The sequence below is a fragment of the Ursus arctos genome, unplaced genomic scaffold (genome assembly GCF_023065955.2).
Source record: "Ursus arctos isolate Adak ecotype North America unplaced genomic scaffold, UrsArc2.0 scaffold_13, whole genome shotgun sequence".
In the NCBI taxonomy this organism is placed as follows: Eukaryota; Metazoa; Chordata; class Mammalia; order Carnivora; family Ursidae; genus Ursus; species Ursus arctos.
The window spans coordinates 44,493,100-44,512,808 of NW_026622797.1; the positions used below are offsets into that span (position 1 = coordinate 44,493,100).

General features: G+C 39.6%; 1 protein-coding gene across 2 annotated transcripts in view; it reads left to right on the forward strand.

Annotated features, from left to right (window-relative positions):
* The window catches only part of FRK (fyn related Src family tyrosine kinase), a 137,841-nt gene extending 119,695 nt beyond the window's left edge, over window positions 1-18,146 (forward strand). For both annotated transcript variants that reach the window (XM_044380340.3, XM_026489246.4), the window contains 5 exons: window positions 917-1,085; window positions 5,409-5,567; window positions 14,172-14,353; window positions 15,659-15,824; window positions 16,213-18,146. In XM_044380340.3, the coding sequence (XP_044236275.1) occupies window positions 917-1,085; window positions 5,409-5,567; window positions 14,172-14,353; window positions 15,659-15,824; window positions 16,213-16,424 (888 nt within the window). In that variant the 3' untranslated portion in view covers window positions 16,425-18,146. The remainder of the gene's footprint in view (window positions 1-916; window positions 1,086-5,408; window positions 5,568-14,171; window positions 14,354-15,658; window positions 15,825-16,212) is intronic.
* The last annotated feature ends 1,563 nt before the right edge of the window (window positions 18,147-19,709 follow it).

Below are 19,709 nucleotides of genomic sequence, written 5' to 3' on the forward strand. Positions count from 1 at the left end.
CAATGGGACAGCCAGCCCTGTGGTTTATGTCTGGATGATCAGTGAAGGGTTCCGGGGAACATCTGACCAAAATTTTATAGACAGGGAGAAGCCGAAGAATTTTGTCCACTATGTAGGGAATTCATTGACTTAAATCTTACCAAGTGAATATGCACTTTTGGTATAAGTATGTGCATCTTGGATGGTTTGGCATGACCCCACAAAAATATGTAGGCTCATGTGAAGAATAGCTTACCTGATACAAGGTGTGGCTTAAAAAATACTCAGTTTTTGAATATTGTTGAATTCTGGTGGGGACAAGTGTTCACAGAGAAACATTCACCTTCTGTGTACTCACCGTGCTGATGATTTGGCAGAGGAGCTAAGATAATTTCTGATGGTCAGTAATGAACTAGAAGATGAACTCTAGGAGGGCAGCGGTCTTGTCTGTTTTGCTTACAGAATGGCACCTTGTTGGTGCTTGAAAAATATGTATTCACTAAAGGAACAAGTACGTGAATGGATGAACATTTTACTTACGCAAAAATATATGATACATAAATGCTACAGGCCAAAGAATGTGGGGAGTAATTGTGAAAGAGGTGGAACTTCAAGTGGACCTTAGAATTGGGAGGATTGAGCTAGGCAAAAAGAGGAAAATCACGCCAGACCTATGTAAGGGTAGCATTGGTGTGGGGTGGGGCAGATGGACCGCAGGGTGCCTGATGTAGCATGATTTGAGGGGGAGGGCAGCTCAAAGAGCAATGATATAGATTCTGCCATGATTGCTTTTCATTTTAAAGTAATTAGAATAAAATTTACAATATTTTGGTTTTAAAAAACGGTGTCTTTTTTAAAAAGTGCCTAGACTACTATTTTCAACCAAAAAAATGTTAAACCTTTTTCTTATAATTATTCGAATTATTCTGTGAAACAGATACAAGTGCCAGTGCCTTTTGATTTGTCGTATAAAACCGTGGACCAATGGGAGATCGACCGCAACTCCGTACAGCTTCTGAAGCGATTAGGATCTGGTCAGTTTGGCGAAGTGTGGGAAGGCCTATGGAACAATACCACTTCGGTAGCAGTAAAAACATTAAAACCAGGTATGAGACTGAGAATGTCAAAGCTTAAATGTCAGATGTTGATTTTTAGAAGCTCAGCGTGCTACTGTCAATGTCCAAGGGGTCACAGGAGAGCCAATGCAGGCGCCAAGCAGGTGTTGTGATCACTTTCTCTGGACCAGGTGACAATAAAGTGTAACATACTTTAGATTGTAAAGGCAAGAGCCGGTGCCTGCGATCAACTAATGCTTAAAATATTCCCAGTGCAAGATTTCAACAAAGGGTCTCTTCTCCAGAGTTAGGATTATCCCTCTTCCCATTTTTTCCTAGCCTTTGTTAAAAATACTGACTTTACTGAAAATACTTAAAACAAATCAATGGAACCTTGGAGATCTTCAGGGAGAAACAATTTTACGAAATACTAATTGTTTATGATTAAAAGGTAAAAGGGTCCATCTAAAAGCCTTCATATATGGAAATGTAGGAGCTATTTTTTTCTTCCATCTTCCTTTTTCCTGTCATGGAAATTAAAAGTACACTAAAGTCATATTTATTCAGCTGGGCATTATGCCCTCCATTTTAAAAGCAGGATAAGAAAATTTAGAAAGATTAAGTAACTTTCCTAAAACTTACTAGCCATATAAACATGGGTAAAGTTTTAAACTACTTTAAGTCTCAGTTTTATCATTTGCAAAAAAGAGGGTCATTGGTGCAAATGCTTTGAATAATGTCTGGTTCATAGTAAGTGACCAGGAAAAACTTCTCATTTTAATTATTATTATTATTATTGTTATAGTACTGTAAGGTCAGTCAGTGGCAAGGCTGGAATTTGAACCCACATCTACCACTGTTGCATCACCCCAGGGAAGTGACATTCTATGACACTGTGACATAACTGTAGTCGCCTTACATCTACTTCTAATAACATAGGCAGGAATATAACCGGAGGCTAGAATATAAGTTCTCTGCTGGACCTTCATTCTTTACCTAACCCAGAATCCTTAAGGGTTTGGAAAGCCTCCTGGTGGCAGACTTGAGCATCTGGGTGCTGCTGGGTAGCAATCTGGTATGACACCACGGTTCCCAAACTGTGTGCCAAGGCACATGGGACACCACAGTGAATTCACAGGGATATCACAGGATATTTAAACGTTTTGAGGTAAATAGCTTGAATACCACACAGTTCAATATCAGATCGTGTTACATTCCTTTTACTGACATCATATCTTTGTGAAAATGGGTTTTTGGTGGGCACTGGGATCACATGCTACATCCAAGCAAAAATCCATGTGGGGCAGGAAGTGAGGGGAGCCATGTTCTATCTGCTTCCAAGACTTGAGGAATTGTGCTGTGCCCCATAGATGCATGTGTCTCTTTCGTAAGTAATTGTGGTTAAGAATGAAATAAAAATTATTTTTTCTTTTGATTTATCTGTATTACTTTTTAAAAGGGATATTAAGTTGTTAGGACACAAATACTTTTAAAGTTGCTTTGATTTAACCAAGTAATCGATAAAACCATTAGATATTGGCTTAAGGGGCATCATGAAAAAAGTTCCTGAGACAGTGAAGGTGCCGTGATGTGAGAAAGTCGGGGCGGCCCTGATGTAATAGTAGAAGCACACAGTTGGTTTTAAGCTAGACCTGAGTTCAACCTCGGCTCTGGCCTGTGACGTTGGACAGTTTATTAATCTTTTGAATCTCCTCATCTGGAAGTGGGAACCATAATAGTTCCTACTTCACAGGGGTTTATGAGGACAAATTGAGTCCATGTGTATAAATATATGCAGTGAATTCTTAGTAACCGTTAGCTTCAGTGGGGCTGCCGACAGGTGTCCACTGAGGTGCAGACTCGCTCGGGCAGGACTTCTGTCTCAGCATCTACGTACTGCCTTCGGAAGTGGTGGAGAAGCACTTCTGAGAGGCCAGATGTCACGTGAGCCGTCCAGGTGAGGACGATCTATTCCAGCACCTGAGAGTCTCCCGATCACTGCATATATATTATTTTGAATCCTAATCTTGTTGACAATTGAACCTAAGCTTTATTTCCCAATCTAATCATTCTTTTCCAAAAACAAAGCAGCTAGCTATTCATCCTAACATTAAAGAAGGCCTTCTAGAGGTCAAAAGAAAACCAAAAAAAAAAAAAAAAAAAATCACATTTCTTATATTAAAAAAAAAAAAGCCACAATAGTTTTCTCTCCAACAGGAATTATTATTATTGATTTACAGTGTAATAGCAGCAAACGGCTTTGGTGATTGGTTAAATGTCTTCACTTCACTGGGGCCATTAATCAATCTTAGCAGCTATTTATTGCTTAGCAGACTACCACGCAATAAAGACGAGCCTGAAATCAACTCCCACAGTGGCTTTGACAGGCAAAAATTAATATTTAATGTTGCATTACTAGCTGAGTTGAAATTAGGTCTCTGCTGTGCAGCTGGTCAGCTGTAACCAGCGTAGCTATGGAGTGCTCTGAGCAAATGTCACCTGCAGAGGCTTCTGATGTCCCGGGGGTCCAGCTCTTGTGCGCAGACTGATTTGGCAATGATTTGGGTGTCCTGCATTTCACGAGTGTAATGTCTACCAAAGCATTAGGGTAGAAATATACTGTATATATAAATTGCCTGAATGGTGATCAGTATTGCTTTTATCACTGGAAGCTTCATGAATCAGATTATTTTGGGGTGGAGTAGGGCCACTATATCCATATTTGAGCATAGGCCAAACTGATTGTAACAAGAAGCAAGTCCTTTATTATGTTTTGGGTGCGTCTTTTCTTCTCAGCTCCATTTTGCCACTATTTGATTATGTGGAACAAACCAATGGTAGGGATGGAATGGAGGAAGCACAGAAAATCATGATGGAAATGAGAATAGGTTATTCTTCTCTATTCTCCCTCTTTGAGTCCTTGCTCCTTCCTCTCCTCAGTCAGTGAGAAAATACTTATCGTTGATGTGTTTGATTTTTCATAGAGGATGCATATTAACAATAATACAAATAATGGCCAGTAGACATTGAATTATATATGCCAGGTATTGCTGTTTCCTGGTGATGATATTATGATATCAGTAGCGTTATTAGTAGGGTTTTACAGATGAAGAAATTGAAGTTCGGAGTCATTTGGTAACTTGCTGAAGATCACACAGTGAGCTAGGATTTGATCAGAATCCAGAGTTTGACCAAGCCTGTGTTCTGAACTTCTACTCTCACAAGGGAATACCAAAGGATGGACTGCCTAAATGCTTTCTGTGAAATGATCTGTAAGTCACATGTAACTCTTCTTAACTTCATATTAATAAACAAGTCGGAGTGTTACCTTAGAGTGTCAAAGCTTATCCATGCCTGGATTCAAATACCAGCCGTGAAGTCTTCGTCATGAGACAGACAGCCTCTCCGAGCATCAGTGGAAATGATATTTGCACTATCCATAGTGAGTACTGAGATGTGAAATGACAGTATTCCTTCAGTTACAGTAATGTCTCTGAAACACCATAGCCTAAAAAAAAAAATTGAAAGATTTTTAAAGATTGCTGATGAAATGTAAACTCCAGGTATCTTTCCTTCTTATAGACCTCTTTGTTGTTAACTGCTTGGCACTTTGCATGGTAAGAGTTGAGCCATTAAAATACAACTTAATTGTAGGTGAGTCTTTAAAATAGGTCCCAATACTGTCTCCCTTATTATTTTGTAAGCTCGTAAGAGTCTGACTACAGAAGTATTAATATAGGAGAAAATGTTGAGGATCAAATTCAAGTTAGACATATAAGACTGGTAAAAACAACAACAACAACAACTAAGTTTTGGGTGTGGTCCTTGAATGTTTTCTGCTTGGCCTATACCAGACATCCCTACAGAATTAAGGACATAAATATGGTAGAATGTCATTGCTTCGGGATTGTTATCCAGCTTGTTCCCACAGTGGGTACCAAGGACAGGGCAGCTATCAGTCTTCTCTGGATCCTGGACCAAAAAGCCCTGGCTGCAGTAATTAAACATTCAGTGTCCTCCAGCATTCATGGTAATAGAGTGTCTTCTCTTTGTGTTCTTAATTTGCTGGCCTTGTTTTATCAATTAGACTGTCAGTCACTCCTTTTCCCTTCATTTTTCATATGGATCTGGATCAACCTCTCCTCACCTATAGGTCATAACACATAAATCACACCCCCTTGATGCCCCAACACTTCAGTTATTAGGTTGCCCTGGCTGGACTGATTCTCCTCTTTGATAAATCTGAAGATTTGTGACACCAGTGCTTATACTTTACTGAGAAGCAGGAAGCAATCTTGGTGATTCCCAGCAGACTGCTGTGAGGATAGGAATGCCTCAATAACATAAAGTGATTTCCTCCTTTTCTTGTTTCAGGTTCAATGGATCCAAATGACTTCCTGAGGGAGGCACAGATCATGAAGAGCCTAAGACATCCAAAGCTTATCCAGCTTTATGCAGTTTGCACTTTAGAAGATCCAATTTATATTATTACAGAGTTGATGAGACATGGAAGTCTGCAAGAATATCTCCAAAGTAAGCTAAAGACTTAATAATGGGGGAAAAAAAGAGGAATTTAGTTTAGCTAGTCCTATAAATGTCGATTTAGCAAGACTTCTATAACCCAAAGGATATTTACTATGTGTATATCTGTGAGAGTGAATGTCTTAACATTGAATGGCTCAACTACACTTTAATAGGATATATACTGTGTACCAAAAGGAGGAAAACTATTTATGTAGTCAAGAATAAATTGTTCATAATAGACATATTGGAGTACGTAAATGTGATGTAGAAAACTGAAGAATGGATGTTTTACATGGTGTTTTGTTTCCTACAGTAACTAATGCAACATTATCAGTCATGGACCAGTTTGTTCTATGGTCCAGAATTAGGGGACGTGGAATACTTTTGGAGGAATAGAGGGAGAGGTACCCTCATTCTTTCTCCTTTGCCAGTGTTTGACAGCATCGTACTTGTTGGTGTTTAAAATACTTCCACTGCTAGGCAACATTAGAGTTTTCAGACTAAAAAGCAGAAATGTACTGTTGCTTTATTTCTACATCTGCTTCCTGTAGTCAGAGAAGACTTAAGGGCATTGTGAAATTTTGATGTTTATTACAAATGAATAATTTAATACGCAACAATATAATGAGTATTAAAATGAGATGTTCAAAGTATTGGAGATCAAGTACTGAGAGAATAATTCATGCTTAAAAAAGAGACTTTTTCTATGCTTTCCTGAAATGTCAGAGTGGGATTGATAGAACGTGTACAGGTAAAGGGAGGTGAGCAAAATAGAACAAAGATATTAGAAAGATAAGAGTATTCTCTGATTTCAGGGTGACTTGTGAAGCTGGTGGTATTAAATCGCAAAAGTGGAGAAGAGGAACAAAGAACTGGGCCTGTTAAATGCTGTTAAAAAACATGCCTAGCTCCTTTGCATAAAGTTATCAAATTTAACAGTATCAGAATATATTAGCCACCAGCGAAAGACTAACCTCAGCCATTGACCCCTTTTGCCTTATTCCCAGGGACAAATGTACAGTAGCCATCTTGGGTCATCTTTAACAAAAATGCTTTGTCAAGGGCGCTTGTAACATTCACCGTGGTAAATCTAATAGTCCTTAGTCCTCACACCTATTCGCAGCATTTATTTCAATGGACTTGAAATAATGGAAACACGTCCTTCATTTGGCTTCCAGGACACTTTACTCAATGGCTTTTCCTCCTTTCTTGTTGGTTCTTCTCCCATCTATGTGATTTCTCTCATCTCTCAGACCTCTCAATATCTTGAAATTTTGCAACATCACTAGTTACCTTGCTAATCTCAGTCAGTCTCAGGGTTAAATAACGTTTATGTATCAAAGATTTCTCAAATTACATCCCTCCATTACTTCGGAATCATAAATCCACCTGCCTTCTTGACTACTTGACTGCTTCTCTGGATAACATAGGTGTGATGCAGCAGCACCCACTCTCCCAAATCCCCGAGGCATTTATTTCCTGCCCATGCTATATGTGCAAAATAGATGGGTTGGTGGCTCAGGTGTTCTGATCACCTTGGGATGGGACTAAAATCACTCTGGCTCTTAGAGCTCCCACCAGGAGATGCAGAGATAACTTCTGTGCCTTTTTATTTGGTCAAATCAAGTCAGAGGGAATAGGGAAGTACAGTCCTCTAACGTAGTTGAAAGGAGAAAAAAATAAATGTGAACAGCCAGAATTTCTACACATATGTCCATTAAAAATGTCAAAACAACATGTCCAAAACTGATCTTATATTATCCTCAATAATCTGCTACTCTTCTGGTCTTTCCTTCTTTAATGATGTCAACACTCAGCCTAATCTCGTGGATCATCTCTACTTCTTCTCACAGCTTCCGTCTAGCCAGTCAGCACATCCAATTGACTTTTTTCAAAGTATATCCAGGATTTTGCCACCTCTCTGCATGCCCACCCTGGTCCAAGCCATCGTCAGCTCTCTCCTAGATAGTGCGGCAGCCTCCTAAGTGGTCTCCCTCTTTTGGTTCTTGCTCCTCTCAGTCTCTTCTCAACACAGGAGTCGGAGAGATCCTGTTAAAGTGTAAATCAGATCGTGTCCCTCCTCAGTTCAAAGCCTCAGTGACTCTCACTGGTTCTCTGTGTCCAACCTCTAATGTCTTACATGGCCTGGCTCTCCATTACCTCTCTCCTTTGTCTTCACATCTCCCCCAACTTCTCCCTTGTCTCTCTTGATGCTGTGTCAGCCGCACTGCCGTTTGCTACTCTTTATATCTCCCACGCGTGCTTTCCTTCAGGCCCTTTGCACCTGCTCCTTTCTCTATCTGAAATCCTGCCCCCCGTTAATATCCATGTAGCTCACTTCCTCAGTTCTGTAAAGTGTTTCCTCAGACATTCCCATTGTAGTGAGTCCTTCCCTGGTCACCCTTGAATTCTAAAATGTAATCTGCTTCTTCTGTCTCTTTGTACACTTCTTTCCTGCTTTTTTGTTTTCTTAACTGCTCATCATCTTACAATGTATGACTTTGTTATGTGGCTTATTGTAAGTATCTTCTAAAATACAACTCCATGAGGACAGAGACTTTTCTTTGTCTTAGTGACAGAACAGTGTCAGGCCCATAGAAGGTGTGCACTAATTATGTGTTGACTGACTGAATGAGAAAATTAATGGAGAAATTAAGTGGGACTATTCTGACCCTAATATCAAGACTCGAGTTGAGCTTGTTTTGAGACCCTTGGTGTCAGCTTGACAAGATCCACGTATTAATGACGAACTCCTTTGGCATTGAGGATTTTGTGTTTTACTCAGGGATGAGCACAAACCCAGTCATGTTCTGAGTTGGACCCTCAGGGTCAAGTTTACCAAGGCCTTCATTTGTTGAGATACTTAGTAGCCATGAGGAGTAATGTAGAGATGCTCGTTACAGACAATCCCTTCCCAATCAAGAGGGCTTAAATTCAACAAAGTGATCTTAAAATGAGTCTGCCACTCTTAAACAGCCCATCATGATACCTGTTATAAGATGAAAGACTCTTGAGTAATGGAACATAATTGAAAATGTTTTCTTGTTGCAGATGTAAATTGTCACAGGCCTGTGAACCTTTATATCAGTTCTGACAACTGGCTGTTGTATCAGAAGTGTGTTCTGAGGTTTACTTAGGCAGTTCCTAGGCCACTGCAGTCTTTCAGGGCAGAAAATGTGTTATTACTCAATTTTCCTCTCTATTGTGCCTGTCAGTGAAAACTTTTTATATCACTGTAATAGGATTAGATGCCATATTTGATAGTTGAAATGACATACATATTTTTCCATAGAACCATCTTTGTAGTCCCTAAGCTTGGCTAAATATTTTTTTGTAATGAATTTCTCCAAAATGGAAGAGGCCTTGTCAAAAAACTTTAGCATTGAGGGTATTTGATGTCAGGTATTTTTTACTGAAATTTAAAGAGGATAAATATCTGCATTTTTTTTACATGCATACGTATTTTTTTAAAATAAATAAAGTCCTAGCATGTTGTTCATCGATCTCATGGACAGTTCACGTAAATGGACTGAAGTAGACAGGAGTGTTTTCATTGAGATACTCTTTAGCTGACTACAGCTGTAGCCCCAACATTCACGTGCTCAGGAATCATGTATAAGGTAAGTTTTAGGGAGGAGGATGGAATAGTTTTTAAGAGCATGAGATTTCAACCTCAAACATGACCGAACTTGAGTCTCCACTCTACAACTTATTACCTGTTCTTCTAAGTAGCAGAAACTCCTATGAAAGGGGGCAAATAATAACAATAGTACTTCATGGAGTTCTGAGTATAAAATGAGGTGATGTGGTGAAAATCAGCCATATGGAATAGTGGTAGGAGAGGTGCATATATATTCAATTTTTTTTCTTTAAAAAAACACTGTATTTACTATATGCCAGGCATTTATCTTCCCTTCTTTCTTTTCCTTCCTTCCTTCCTTCCTTCCTTCCTTCCTTCCTTCCTTCCTTCCCTCCTTCCTTCCTTTCTGTCTTTCTTTCTATCTTTCTTTCTGTCTTTCTATCTTTCTTGATGTATTTATTTATGTATTTATTTATTTACTTATTTGAGAGAGAGAAAGCACGTGAGTGGCAGGGGGAGGGGAGGAATTACAGAGGGAGAGAGAGAGGGACAAGCAGACTCTGCGCTGAGCACGGAGCCAGATGTGGGGCTCCATCCCACGACCCTGAGATCATAACCTGAGCTGATACCAAGAATGGGATGCTGAATCGACTGATTAAGATTAATCACCTGCTTAACCACCCAGGCGCCCCTGCCAGGCGTTTTTCTAAGTATTGTACAAATATTCACTTAGTTCATTCTTCTAACAACAGGATGAAATGAGAATTATTATTATTATTATTATCATTTCCACCTTAGGGTGGAAGAAACTGAGGGATGGAGAGGTCAATAACTTATCCGAGGTGGTTGAGCCAGAATTCAAACCCGGGAAGTCTGGCTCTGTACTTAGTCTATGCTTTTAACTGTATACATAGCACTGGCATTATTTTCTTAACGCGAACCTGTATTCAGTATCTATTGCTGCACAACGAATTACCCAAAACTTAGTGGCGTAAAACAGCAAACATTTATTATCTCACAGTTTCTGAGGTCGGGAATCCAGGTACAGCTGAGCTGGGTCTTCTGCGTCTGGGTTTCTCACAAAGCTACAGTCAGGTGTTGGCAGATGCTTCAGTTATCTGAAGGCTCAAGGGGAGGTTGATCTATTTCCAAACTCACTCATGTGATTGTTGGCAGGAATTGGTTTCTCCGGGGCTGTTGGATTGAGGAAGCCAGTTCCTTGCTGCCTGTTGGCCTGAAGCTGCCCTATGATCCTTGGTACATGGACCTCTTCATAAGGCAGCTTACAACATGGCAGCTGGCTTCATCAGAGTGAGCCAGTGAGAGAGCAAGAGAGAGGAGAGTTCCTGCAAGATGAAGCCACAGTCCTTCATAGCTTATCTTGGAAGTGATGCCCCATCACTTCTGCCATATTTTATTTGTTAAAAGTGAGTCAGTGGTCCAAACCACATTTAATGGAAGGGAATTTCATAAAAGCACAAATACCAGGAGATAGAGAATATCAGAAGCCATTTTAGAAACTGCCTATCACTTGACCTAGAACTAGTTTATCTTAACTTTTTTACATTTCTTTTCATATTGAGTTAATTTGGTATCAAAAGGTATAGCTATTTTGGCCAATACAGCAGCAGTGCTTTGCCATCATGCTGCACACTAAGTTATGCTTTGTCTTTGGGGTGCCTGGGTGGCTCTGTTGGTTAAGTGTCTGGCTCTGGATTTTGGCTCAGGCCATGATCTCAGGTGTGAGATCGAACCCTGTGATGGGCTCCATGCTTAGTGCAGAGTCTGCTTGAGATTCTCTCTCTCCCTCTGCCCCTCCCTCCGCTCTCTCTCTCAATTAATAAATAAGTAAATAAATAAAATCTTTTTATTTATTTGAGAGAGAGAGAGAGAGAGGGTACAAGCAGAGGAGAGGGGCAGAGGAAGAGGGAGAAGCAGACTCCCCGACGTGGGGCTCAGTCCCAGGACCCTGAGATTGTGACCCAAACAGAAGGCAGACACTTAACCAACTGAGCCACCCAGGTGGCTCTTTTTTAAAAAAGTTATGTTTTGTCTTTTGGCTTACATCTCATTTTAGACTGAATAATCACTGTTAGCTGCTATAACGTATAATTCAAACATTTTGTGACATAACAAAAATATGCATTTTTTATATGCATTAGACTTGCTTTTCTACACGGCTTTCTTTAAATGATGACATAGGGATTTAGACCCCTTTCATCATGTGGCTCTGCTATTTCAAAGTGTATTTCTTCTAGCTACAAAAATGTGGGAGATTTTAAGGATCAGGCCTGTAAGTGACGAGCGTCCTCGCTTGCACACGTTGCAGTGTGCAGAATTAGTGACATGGCCCAATTTAACTGCTAGGGAAGATGGAGAATATAGTCATCTATGTTTGCCCAGGAAGAAAAGGACAAATGGGTCAGTGAGCACTTAGTTTCACCATATGTTGTATTTAAATATGCTGCTTGTGTTAAAAAAATAAATATATATGTATGTACACATACACACACACACACACACACACACACACACACACACACACAGTGCTTAGCTCTATACCATTTAAAAACAATGTCCTCAACTCTATTTAGTTCATTTTTTAAAAGATTTTTATTTATTTATTTGACAGAGAGAGAGAGAGAGCACAAGCAGGGGGAGCGGCAGGCAGAAGGAGAAGCAGACACTCCACTGAGCAGGGAGCCTGATGAGGGGCTCAATCCCAGGACTCTGGAATCATGATCTGAGCCAAAGGCAAATGTCTAACTGACTGAGCCACCCAGGCACCCCATTTATTTCATTTTTTATTGAAAAGATGGCATACATAAAGAACGTACATTATATAATATAATTTATCTTAAAAGTGAGCAAGTCAACAACGGTACGGCCACTGTACAAATCAAGAATGAGAACGTGGCTAGCACTCCAGAAACCCCCTGAGTACCACATCATTGACAGCCCCTCACAATCATGAATTTCCTGCTAATTGCTTTCCCTCGACTTACACTCTGCCAGCTCCCTGTTGTCTTCCCTTCTTGGCTAGGGTTTGGAAATTGACATCTCCTCTTGCCGTCTCCATGTCCTCAGCTCCCGTTCTGCCCTCAACCCCTCATCCCCCATCTCCAGTGAAAAATGCTCTTCCTGCGACTAAGGTCACCAGTGACTCCCTAGTAATATTTAATAAATACCTTTTAGACCTTATCTTGCTGGACTTATTTGTGGAATTTGACAATGGTGGTGACTTTCTCAAAACCTTTGTTAGGATGATGTCTTCTGGTTTTTCTTTCATTCTTCTGGCTGATTCTTCTCAGTCTTCTTGTAGGTTTGTTTTCCTCTGTTCACCCTAAATATTGGTGTTTCTCATGATTCTGTCACTTCTTAACAGTCTCACCCACTTTTAATGTTTAACTCCTACCCATAAACAATGACTGTTAAGTTGATATCTTTAGCGGCATGTGAACGCCAGACCCAAATGTTTGTCTTCATTTAGGCATTTCCATTTGGGTAATCCATATGCATCTCTACCTTAACAATTCCTACACTGTTTAGCTCTGTGTAGGCAGCAGCAATGACAATAAAATGACATAAAATAGGATTTACTGAGTTCTTTCTAGGTGCCAGGCTCTGCGTGCTTTACATGTATTAACTCATTTTAATTCTCATTTTAACAACAAATACCATAAGGTAAGTACAATGACCACTGTACAGATGAAGAAACGGAGGCACAAGAATGTTAAGCAGCTTGGGGCGCCTGGGTGGCACAGCGGTTAAGCGTCTGCCTTCGGCTCAGGGCGTGATCCCGGCGTTGTGGGATCGAGCCCCACATCAGGCTCCTCCGCTATGAGCCTGCTTCTTCCTCTCCCACTCCCCCTGCTTGTGTTCCCTCTCTCGCTGGCTGTCTCTATCTCTGTCGAATAAATAAAATCTTTAAAAAAAAAAAAAAAAGAATGTTAAGCAGCTTGCCTGTGATCAGGAAGAAACGTGAGGCAAAGCTCTGATCTAGATCCTGGCACTCCAGCTTCAAGCCAGTTTTCTAACCCTGAGCTATTGTTGCCTTTCAAGTCAAGTTGCATCTAAGACTCTTGACCATGAATTCAACACAGCTTTGGTAATATTTGGCTTATTGAGTCAGAGATATGATAGCTTGGATTTATAGGAGACCTTTTTAATTCTCCAGAAATCTGAAGACATCTACTAACAGTATGGCAGCGAAACAGTATCCAGGGAAGGCTGACCCCACTGCACAGAGTCAGCACAGAATAACACTACCCTCTCTACTAATGCTCAGACCGAGTCTACTGCCTAACTTTCCTATACTTAATTACGTAGGATGAGTAGTGGTGGAAACTATGTCTATTAAAGGCATGTCCATTCCTGGAGAGATGAGCGAATTATTTCTAAGAATAATAGGCTTAAAAAAGGAAATAAAATAAAAAGTATATCAGGCTTAATGGAGTACAAACGTAATTTACACATTTTATAACTACTGATAGACCCTTCATTTTTGTTAGTGAGCTAGTTTTTAAGAACAATGTGATAGGGAAAAAAACCCCCAATATACTGGAAGAATGAGAACTTTTCATCGGCTCAGCCATGCAAATTAGTATTATTTTATAGCTTCAATGACTAAAACAAACTCTGAAATGTTCGAAGGAATCTAGAGGCAGCCGAGTAAACAATTTCCATGAAGAGTTGAGTCAGTGATGCGTGCTATGGAAAATGGCGATACCTGGACTCTTTCAGATCTTTGGAGCTGTGTTCGGATGACGTGGTACTGTTGTTTCTTTCTCCGTGTAACGTTCCTTCAGGGGAGTGAGGGCCACAGCTTCGGAATGTGTTTGGACTCTGAAAATTGCTGCTTCATTAACCCTTCACAGGAAATGAATGGTCTGTATTGATTATGTTTCTTTGCTCAACAGATCAGTGCTATGGCACTTAATCCCCCTGACAGCTCATTCACCAAAATCCTCAGAATTCACTTCAATAATTCACATGTTCTCCAAAGTCAGTCTCTTATTTCTCTTATTGCTCAGATGACGCTGGAACAAAAATCCATCTGACTCAGCAGGTAGATATGGCCGCGCAGGTTGCCTCTGGGATGGCTTATCTGGAGTCCCAGAACTACATTCACAGAGATCTGGCTGCCAGAAATGTCCTGGTTGGCGAACATAATATCTACAAAGTTGCAGATTTTGGACTTGCAAGGGTTTTTAAGGTAAATTTTGTTTTGTTTTAATTAGGTTTTGTCACGGGTTAAAAGTCTAACATACCAGCAGACTAATATACTGTTATTCTTCAAAATAATGTTTCTCCAAGTTCTGTGGTCCCTAGAGCACTTCAGTAGCCCAGGGTCTTATGGATGAACGACCTCCTACTTCTATTTCTTCACGAAGGAGAAGGAAACAGAGAAAATGATGCCTAACCAGATGGAAAAGTACATGATTTAGTTTGTGCTTGGATTAGTGGTCTGCTTTTCAGTACAGTAGCCTCTGCTGGTTCGCCCCCATTTTCCTTACAAAAAGCAGCATTATTTTGTATAGTTACCCCAGCCACCTTTGCTCACTTTCTGCCAAATTAATATTCATGCTGCCAGAATTCTTCAGCAATCATCGACTTTTTAATTCCTGCCCCTCTCCCCGTGTCATGACATCAGGCCAAAAGACACTGACATAAGTGATATATTAATAAATCTTTTACTCTGAATTTAATTTTTAATTTCTACATTGTGCCCTACAATGTGGGTGTGGAACGTGAAACACGACATATAAGTAATTCTCTTTTTATTTTCATGAATTCATTATTTCTTTTTTAAATAAGTTAATTAGAACCCCAGTGACTTGATATATTAATTTAAATCATTTGGATCCTACTTTTCAGTTTTAGAAAGTGGCAACATGGTAATTATTAAAGTCAGTGGCTCTCCAATACCAGCAGTAAGTCTGGAAACAGACAGACTTCGCTTTCATTTTTTTTTTTTTAATTTGCTGAAGACCATCACACGTGAGTTCTCCCATATGTAGTAGAGTGCTCCTGTCAGTGCTGTTTTTAGCACATAGTAGGCTCCTAAATAATATTTTATTAACGACTTCTCATAGGTTTCTCAGTCTTATAAGCAAGATTTGAAATTTGCTACTATAATTATCAATTGAACTAAGCTCTTTTTTTTTTTTAAAGATTTTATTTATTTATTCGACAGAGATAGAGACAGCCAGTGAGAGAGGGAACACAAGCAGGGGGAGTGGGAGAGGAAGAAGCAGGCTCCTATGGGAGGAGCCTGATGTGGGGCTCGATCCCAGAACGCCGGGATCACGCCCTGAGCCGAAGGCAGGCGCTTAACCGCTGTGCCACCCAGGCGCCCCAGAACTAAGCTCTTTTTGAACCTTTTCCCTCTAAATTTTAATGTGAAGCAGGTTACAGATGAACAAGGTAGCAAAAAAAAAAAAAAAAAGGAAGAAGAAAAAAAAAATATATATATATATATGTCACTTGAACTTGGCTTGATTCCTTAATGCCTTAACAGGTAGATAATGAAGACATCTATGAATCCAAACACGAAACAAAGCTGCCAGTGAAGTGGACTGCGCCCGAAGCCATTCGCGCTAATAAATTCAGCATTAAGTCTGATGTGTGGTCATTTGGAATCCTTCTTTATGAAATCATTACTTATGGCAAAATGCCTTATAGTGGTGAGTAATTAATTCTGAAGTGGGCCTTTCTGCTGCAGGTCACTTACTTAGGTGTGACTTTAACTGCTTTGCCCAGACTTAGAGGGCAGAGTTATGGGGCTGACCACACCATGTGCCTGTGGGAGCATAATAGATAAAATTTGATGATGATGATTTGCATTAATGAGGGAGTTTATTGCCTCTTTCTCCTTTGCTCTTGAATTGCAGTCTTATAGACATTACTTGCTGCAAGATTTAGTTTAATCTCTGCAGCCTGGGAAGGGGATGGTAGACCTCATAGCTCCACCAAAGAAATCAGTTTGCTTTGTACTCTTGAATATAATTATCTATGAATTTAAGACCCTGATCTTTACCTTGTTTTTTGTTGGTTCCGTTCTATGTTATTTAGGCATGACAGGTGCTCAGGTAATCCAGATGTTGGGTCAAAACTATAGACTCCCTCAGCCACCTAACTGTCCACCACAATTCTACAACATCATGTGGGAGTGTTGGAACGCAGAGCCTAAGGAACGGCCAACATTTGAGAAACTGCATTGGAAACTTGAAGACTATTTTGAAACAGACTTTTCGTTTGCAGATACAGATAACTTCGTAAGATGAACACTGAAGAAGAACATTAAATAATGAAGTAACGAGAGAGTTCAATAATCAGTCCAGAAATAGAACCTTATTAATCAACTGCCAGAAGAGCTTACCTTGACATACTCAAGTGATAGGGTCAAGTTGGCCATGTATTCTGAAAAAAATATATATGCATTTCATTGACTGGGCAACACTGCAGGACAGTCTAAGATGATATTTTATCACTGCCTGGCAAAAATCAAACACATAAACACAGTTATTTTTCTTTTTAAAAAATACTTACATTTCTATTTATTGTTTGCAATACCGATCAAGAGGATCAACAGATGATAGTCCATTTTTACTCAGTGACTGTTGTAGCATTTTCCTGTTTACTGATTAAAGTGGTTATTCATTATTCCTCGGATTGTTGAATCCCATCAGGCTGTTATTATGAAGGAATCTGATTGCTTTGCTGCACAGCAGGACCTGTGCTTTGAGATTTTTTTTTCCTCTTTTAAAATATCCTGTAACTACAATGATGGTAAAGCCATGTGAAATGACTTGATTGTACTTGGAGTAATTGCACATATTTTTTCCTATGCATAAAAAAATGAAGCAGCTGTTGAGAAAAAGAATTAAAATTTCTCTCATTTTGTAGAAGGAAATGATGGGATTTTCTGTACCTCAGTATGTGTCATCTGAGAATCATCTACATTAGTTTTAATCTCCTAATGTTAAGAATCAGATTGCAAAGCGAATGAGTTATTATCTATGGAAGTATGCGAGAAACACCTAATAGCCTGCAAAATCTGAGAAATAAGTATGAAATAGTTTAGGAAAATGAGAAGAGAGCAGTAGGATGTCTATGGCTTGTATTTCTGAATAATTTTAAAAAGATGGACCTTTGGCATATAGGCCGGAGTTTTAAATTGATTACAGTACAGGTCAAGCTCAGTTTTAAATCTAGAGGCTAGGAATAATGTCTGACCTTGATTATGAAGCTGTATTTTCTGTCTGGTAGGACAAGAGGGTTTTTACTCATCTTAAATGTGCATTAACCTCTGTAAGAATGTTACTGTCATCTCTAGCAACGGGTGGATCAATTTTGTGCCCCATTAGGATGATTAGGGAAGATTCTCAAAGGTAGTTTCAGAATCAGGTATATATTTAAAGATCTCTACTGTAAAGCAATGTGGATGAAACAAGCAATGAGGAAACAGAAGATTCTCTCATCTTTAAAGGAGAAGAAGGACATATCTAAAGAGTTACAGAAACCCACATTCGAAGTGGATGAAGCATTAAGCGTACATGCGTGAGGTCTAACTGAAGGCTGAAGGTAGGGAGGGCTCTAGGTACCATACCATTAGCACTTCAGTGAGAGTGACGGGGACCCACGTTCCTTCCATCTGTCTTCTCTGTCACCAGCATTGTCCTCGTTCTCAAAGTCACAGATGGCTCAGTAGCAGCTGGGGCTCCCTGTTCTTTTCTCCTCATCTAGTAGCAGAAAATGGGAAACCACTCTCTCTGCATTTTCACCTTGCATAAAAATCATTCTTTTTGGGGGCGCCTGGGTGGTGCAGTCAGTTAAGCCTCCGACTCTTGGTTTCAGCTCAGGTCGTGATCTCAGGGTTGTGAGATTGAACTGTGTTGGGCTCTGTGCTCAGCACGGAGTCGGCTTAGGACTCTCTCTCTCTCCGTCTGCTCTCCTCCCCCTGTTCTCTCTCTCTCTCAAATAAATAAATAAATCTTTAAAGAAAATCATTCGTTTTTCTCTTTTAGCAAATTGGGGTATACGCCGATGAATAATAGACTTAATGTGAACGTTATGTGCCGATTGGCTTAGAATAAGTTCTGCCACTGAAGCTAGAAATGTGGCCATTTTTCCTGGAGACAAGTTGGGAGGTTGGCTTTTTGGAATAAAATTAGATGCTGGAATAGGTATCCATTAAGGAGAAAATCCCAGATGTAGGTAGGTGTGTGTACATACATTCAGACTTCTCTGAAACTGAAATGGGTCATGTGGACCTATTGATAATAGAGCCCCTTGACTTTTTTTTATAAACAGGAAAGATTTATAAGGTAAGGTCAACACTAATTGTTTATAAATCAGTTGACTATGTATAGGACAGCTTTATTTGTTTAAATCAGAATCTAATTGTGAAAATTCAACTACTATATAATCTGTCTTTTTTGTAGAAGCTAATAATAATAACTTTCTTAGTAAGACCTGATTTTGAAATGTATAGAGAAGGTTATCCATTCTTGTTTTAATAACACCTGAAACCAGTTTAACTTACTACGTTTGATTCTTGGAGACATTTATGTTCAAGGTTCTGTCAAAGCAATCTATTATTCTTGTTTTTGCCTGATGGATCATAGAGAAAAATAATGGATTCAGTTATGAGAAGCAGTAATAGATTTTTTTTAAGCTGACATAAATTTCTTTCCCTGTATAGAATAAAAAGATTGGGAAAAGATAAGTTGAATTTTCCTACAATGAGCCAGTTCTTGTTAAATTTACCTCCCATAAATTGTAGCAAAGCACTTTCTATGTAATGTTTTATTTATGTAATTCAGTTATTTGGAGGTGGTGGTGAAGGATGTGAGTACATCATTTCATGTGGTATTTCAAATCTCTTTTGACAAAAACCTAAGAATTTTTGCAATAGGAAAAATTCAAAATTCCATTAAGCCTCTTTTAAGAAGGTTAGGAAGGATATAGGTTTACATTACCTAAGGTCAAAAGAGGCACAGAGTGGATTCGTAATAGCTGTGGAAACTGAATAGTGTATCATCGAACAGAAAGTAAAATCGAAGTGACCAGCAATCTGCAAACTGGGCCGTGGGGCGGGGGGGTGTCTCAAAGGACACCAAAGAACAGACATGGGAAAGCATCAGGCTGAGTGCATTCACAACATCTTCTCACAACGCATGTCTGCATAGTGACTACACGGATCAACTGAACCATAAGGGGCCAAAACTCTTTTGATTCTCTGATGGCCCAAAGGGAACCATTGCCCTTGGAAGGATGCCATAATGTCACCCAGCTGGAGCTTCCTTGAGGAAGCAGCGCCCAGCTGGTGATTCGTGGCTTTGCCAGCATATGTCCTATCTGCAATAAGGTTTTTCATAGTCTAGTTGAGCATATGGTTTCTGGACTAAAAAGCCTGTCTGATAGTGTGTCTATGGTGATTTTTAAGGACCCTGCAACAATACATTCTGTGAACTAGAACGGTAATAATACGGGTACTTACTCACCTTGTGTTATTGTGTTCTCCCATTGAAAGCACCTACTCTCAAGAAAATAGTAAATGAGGTTCA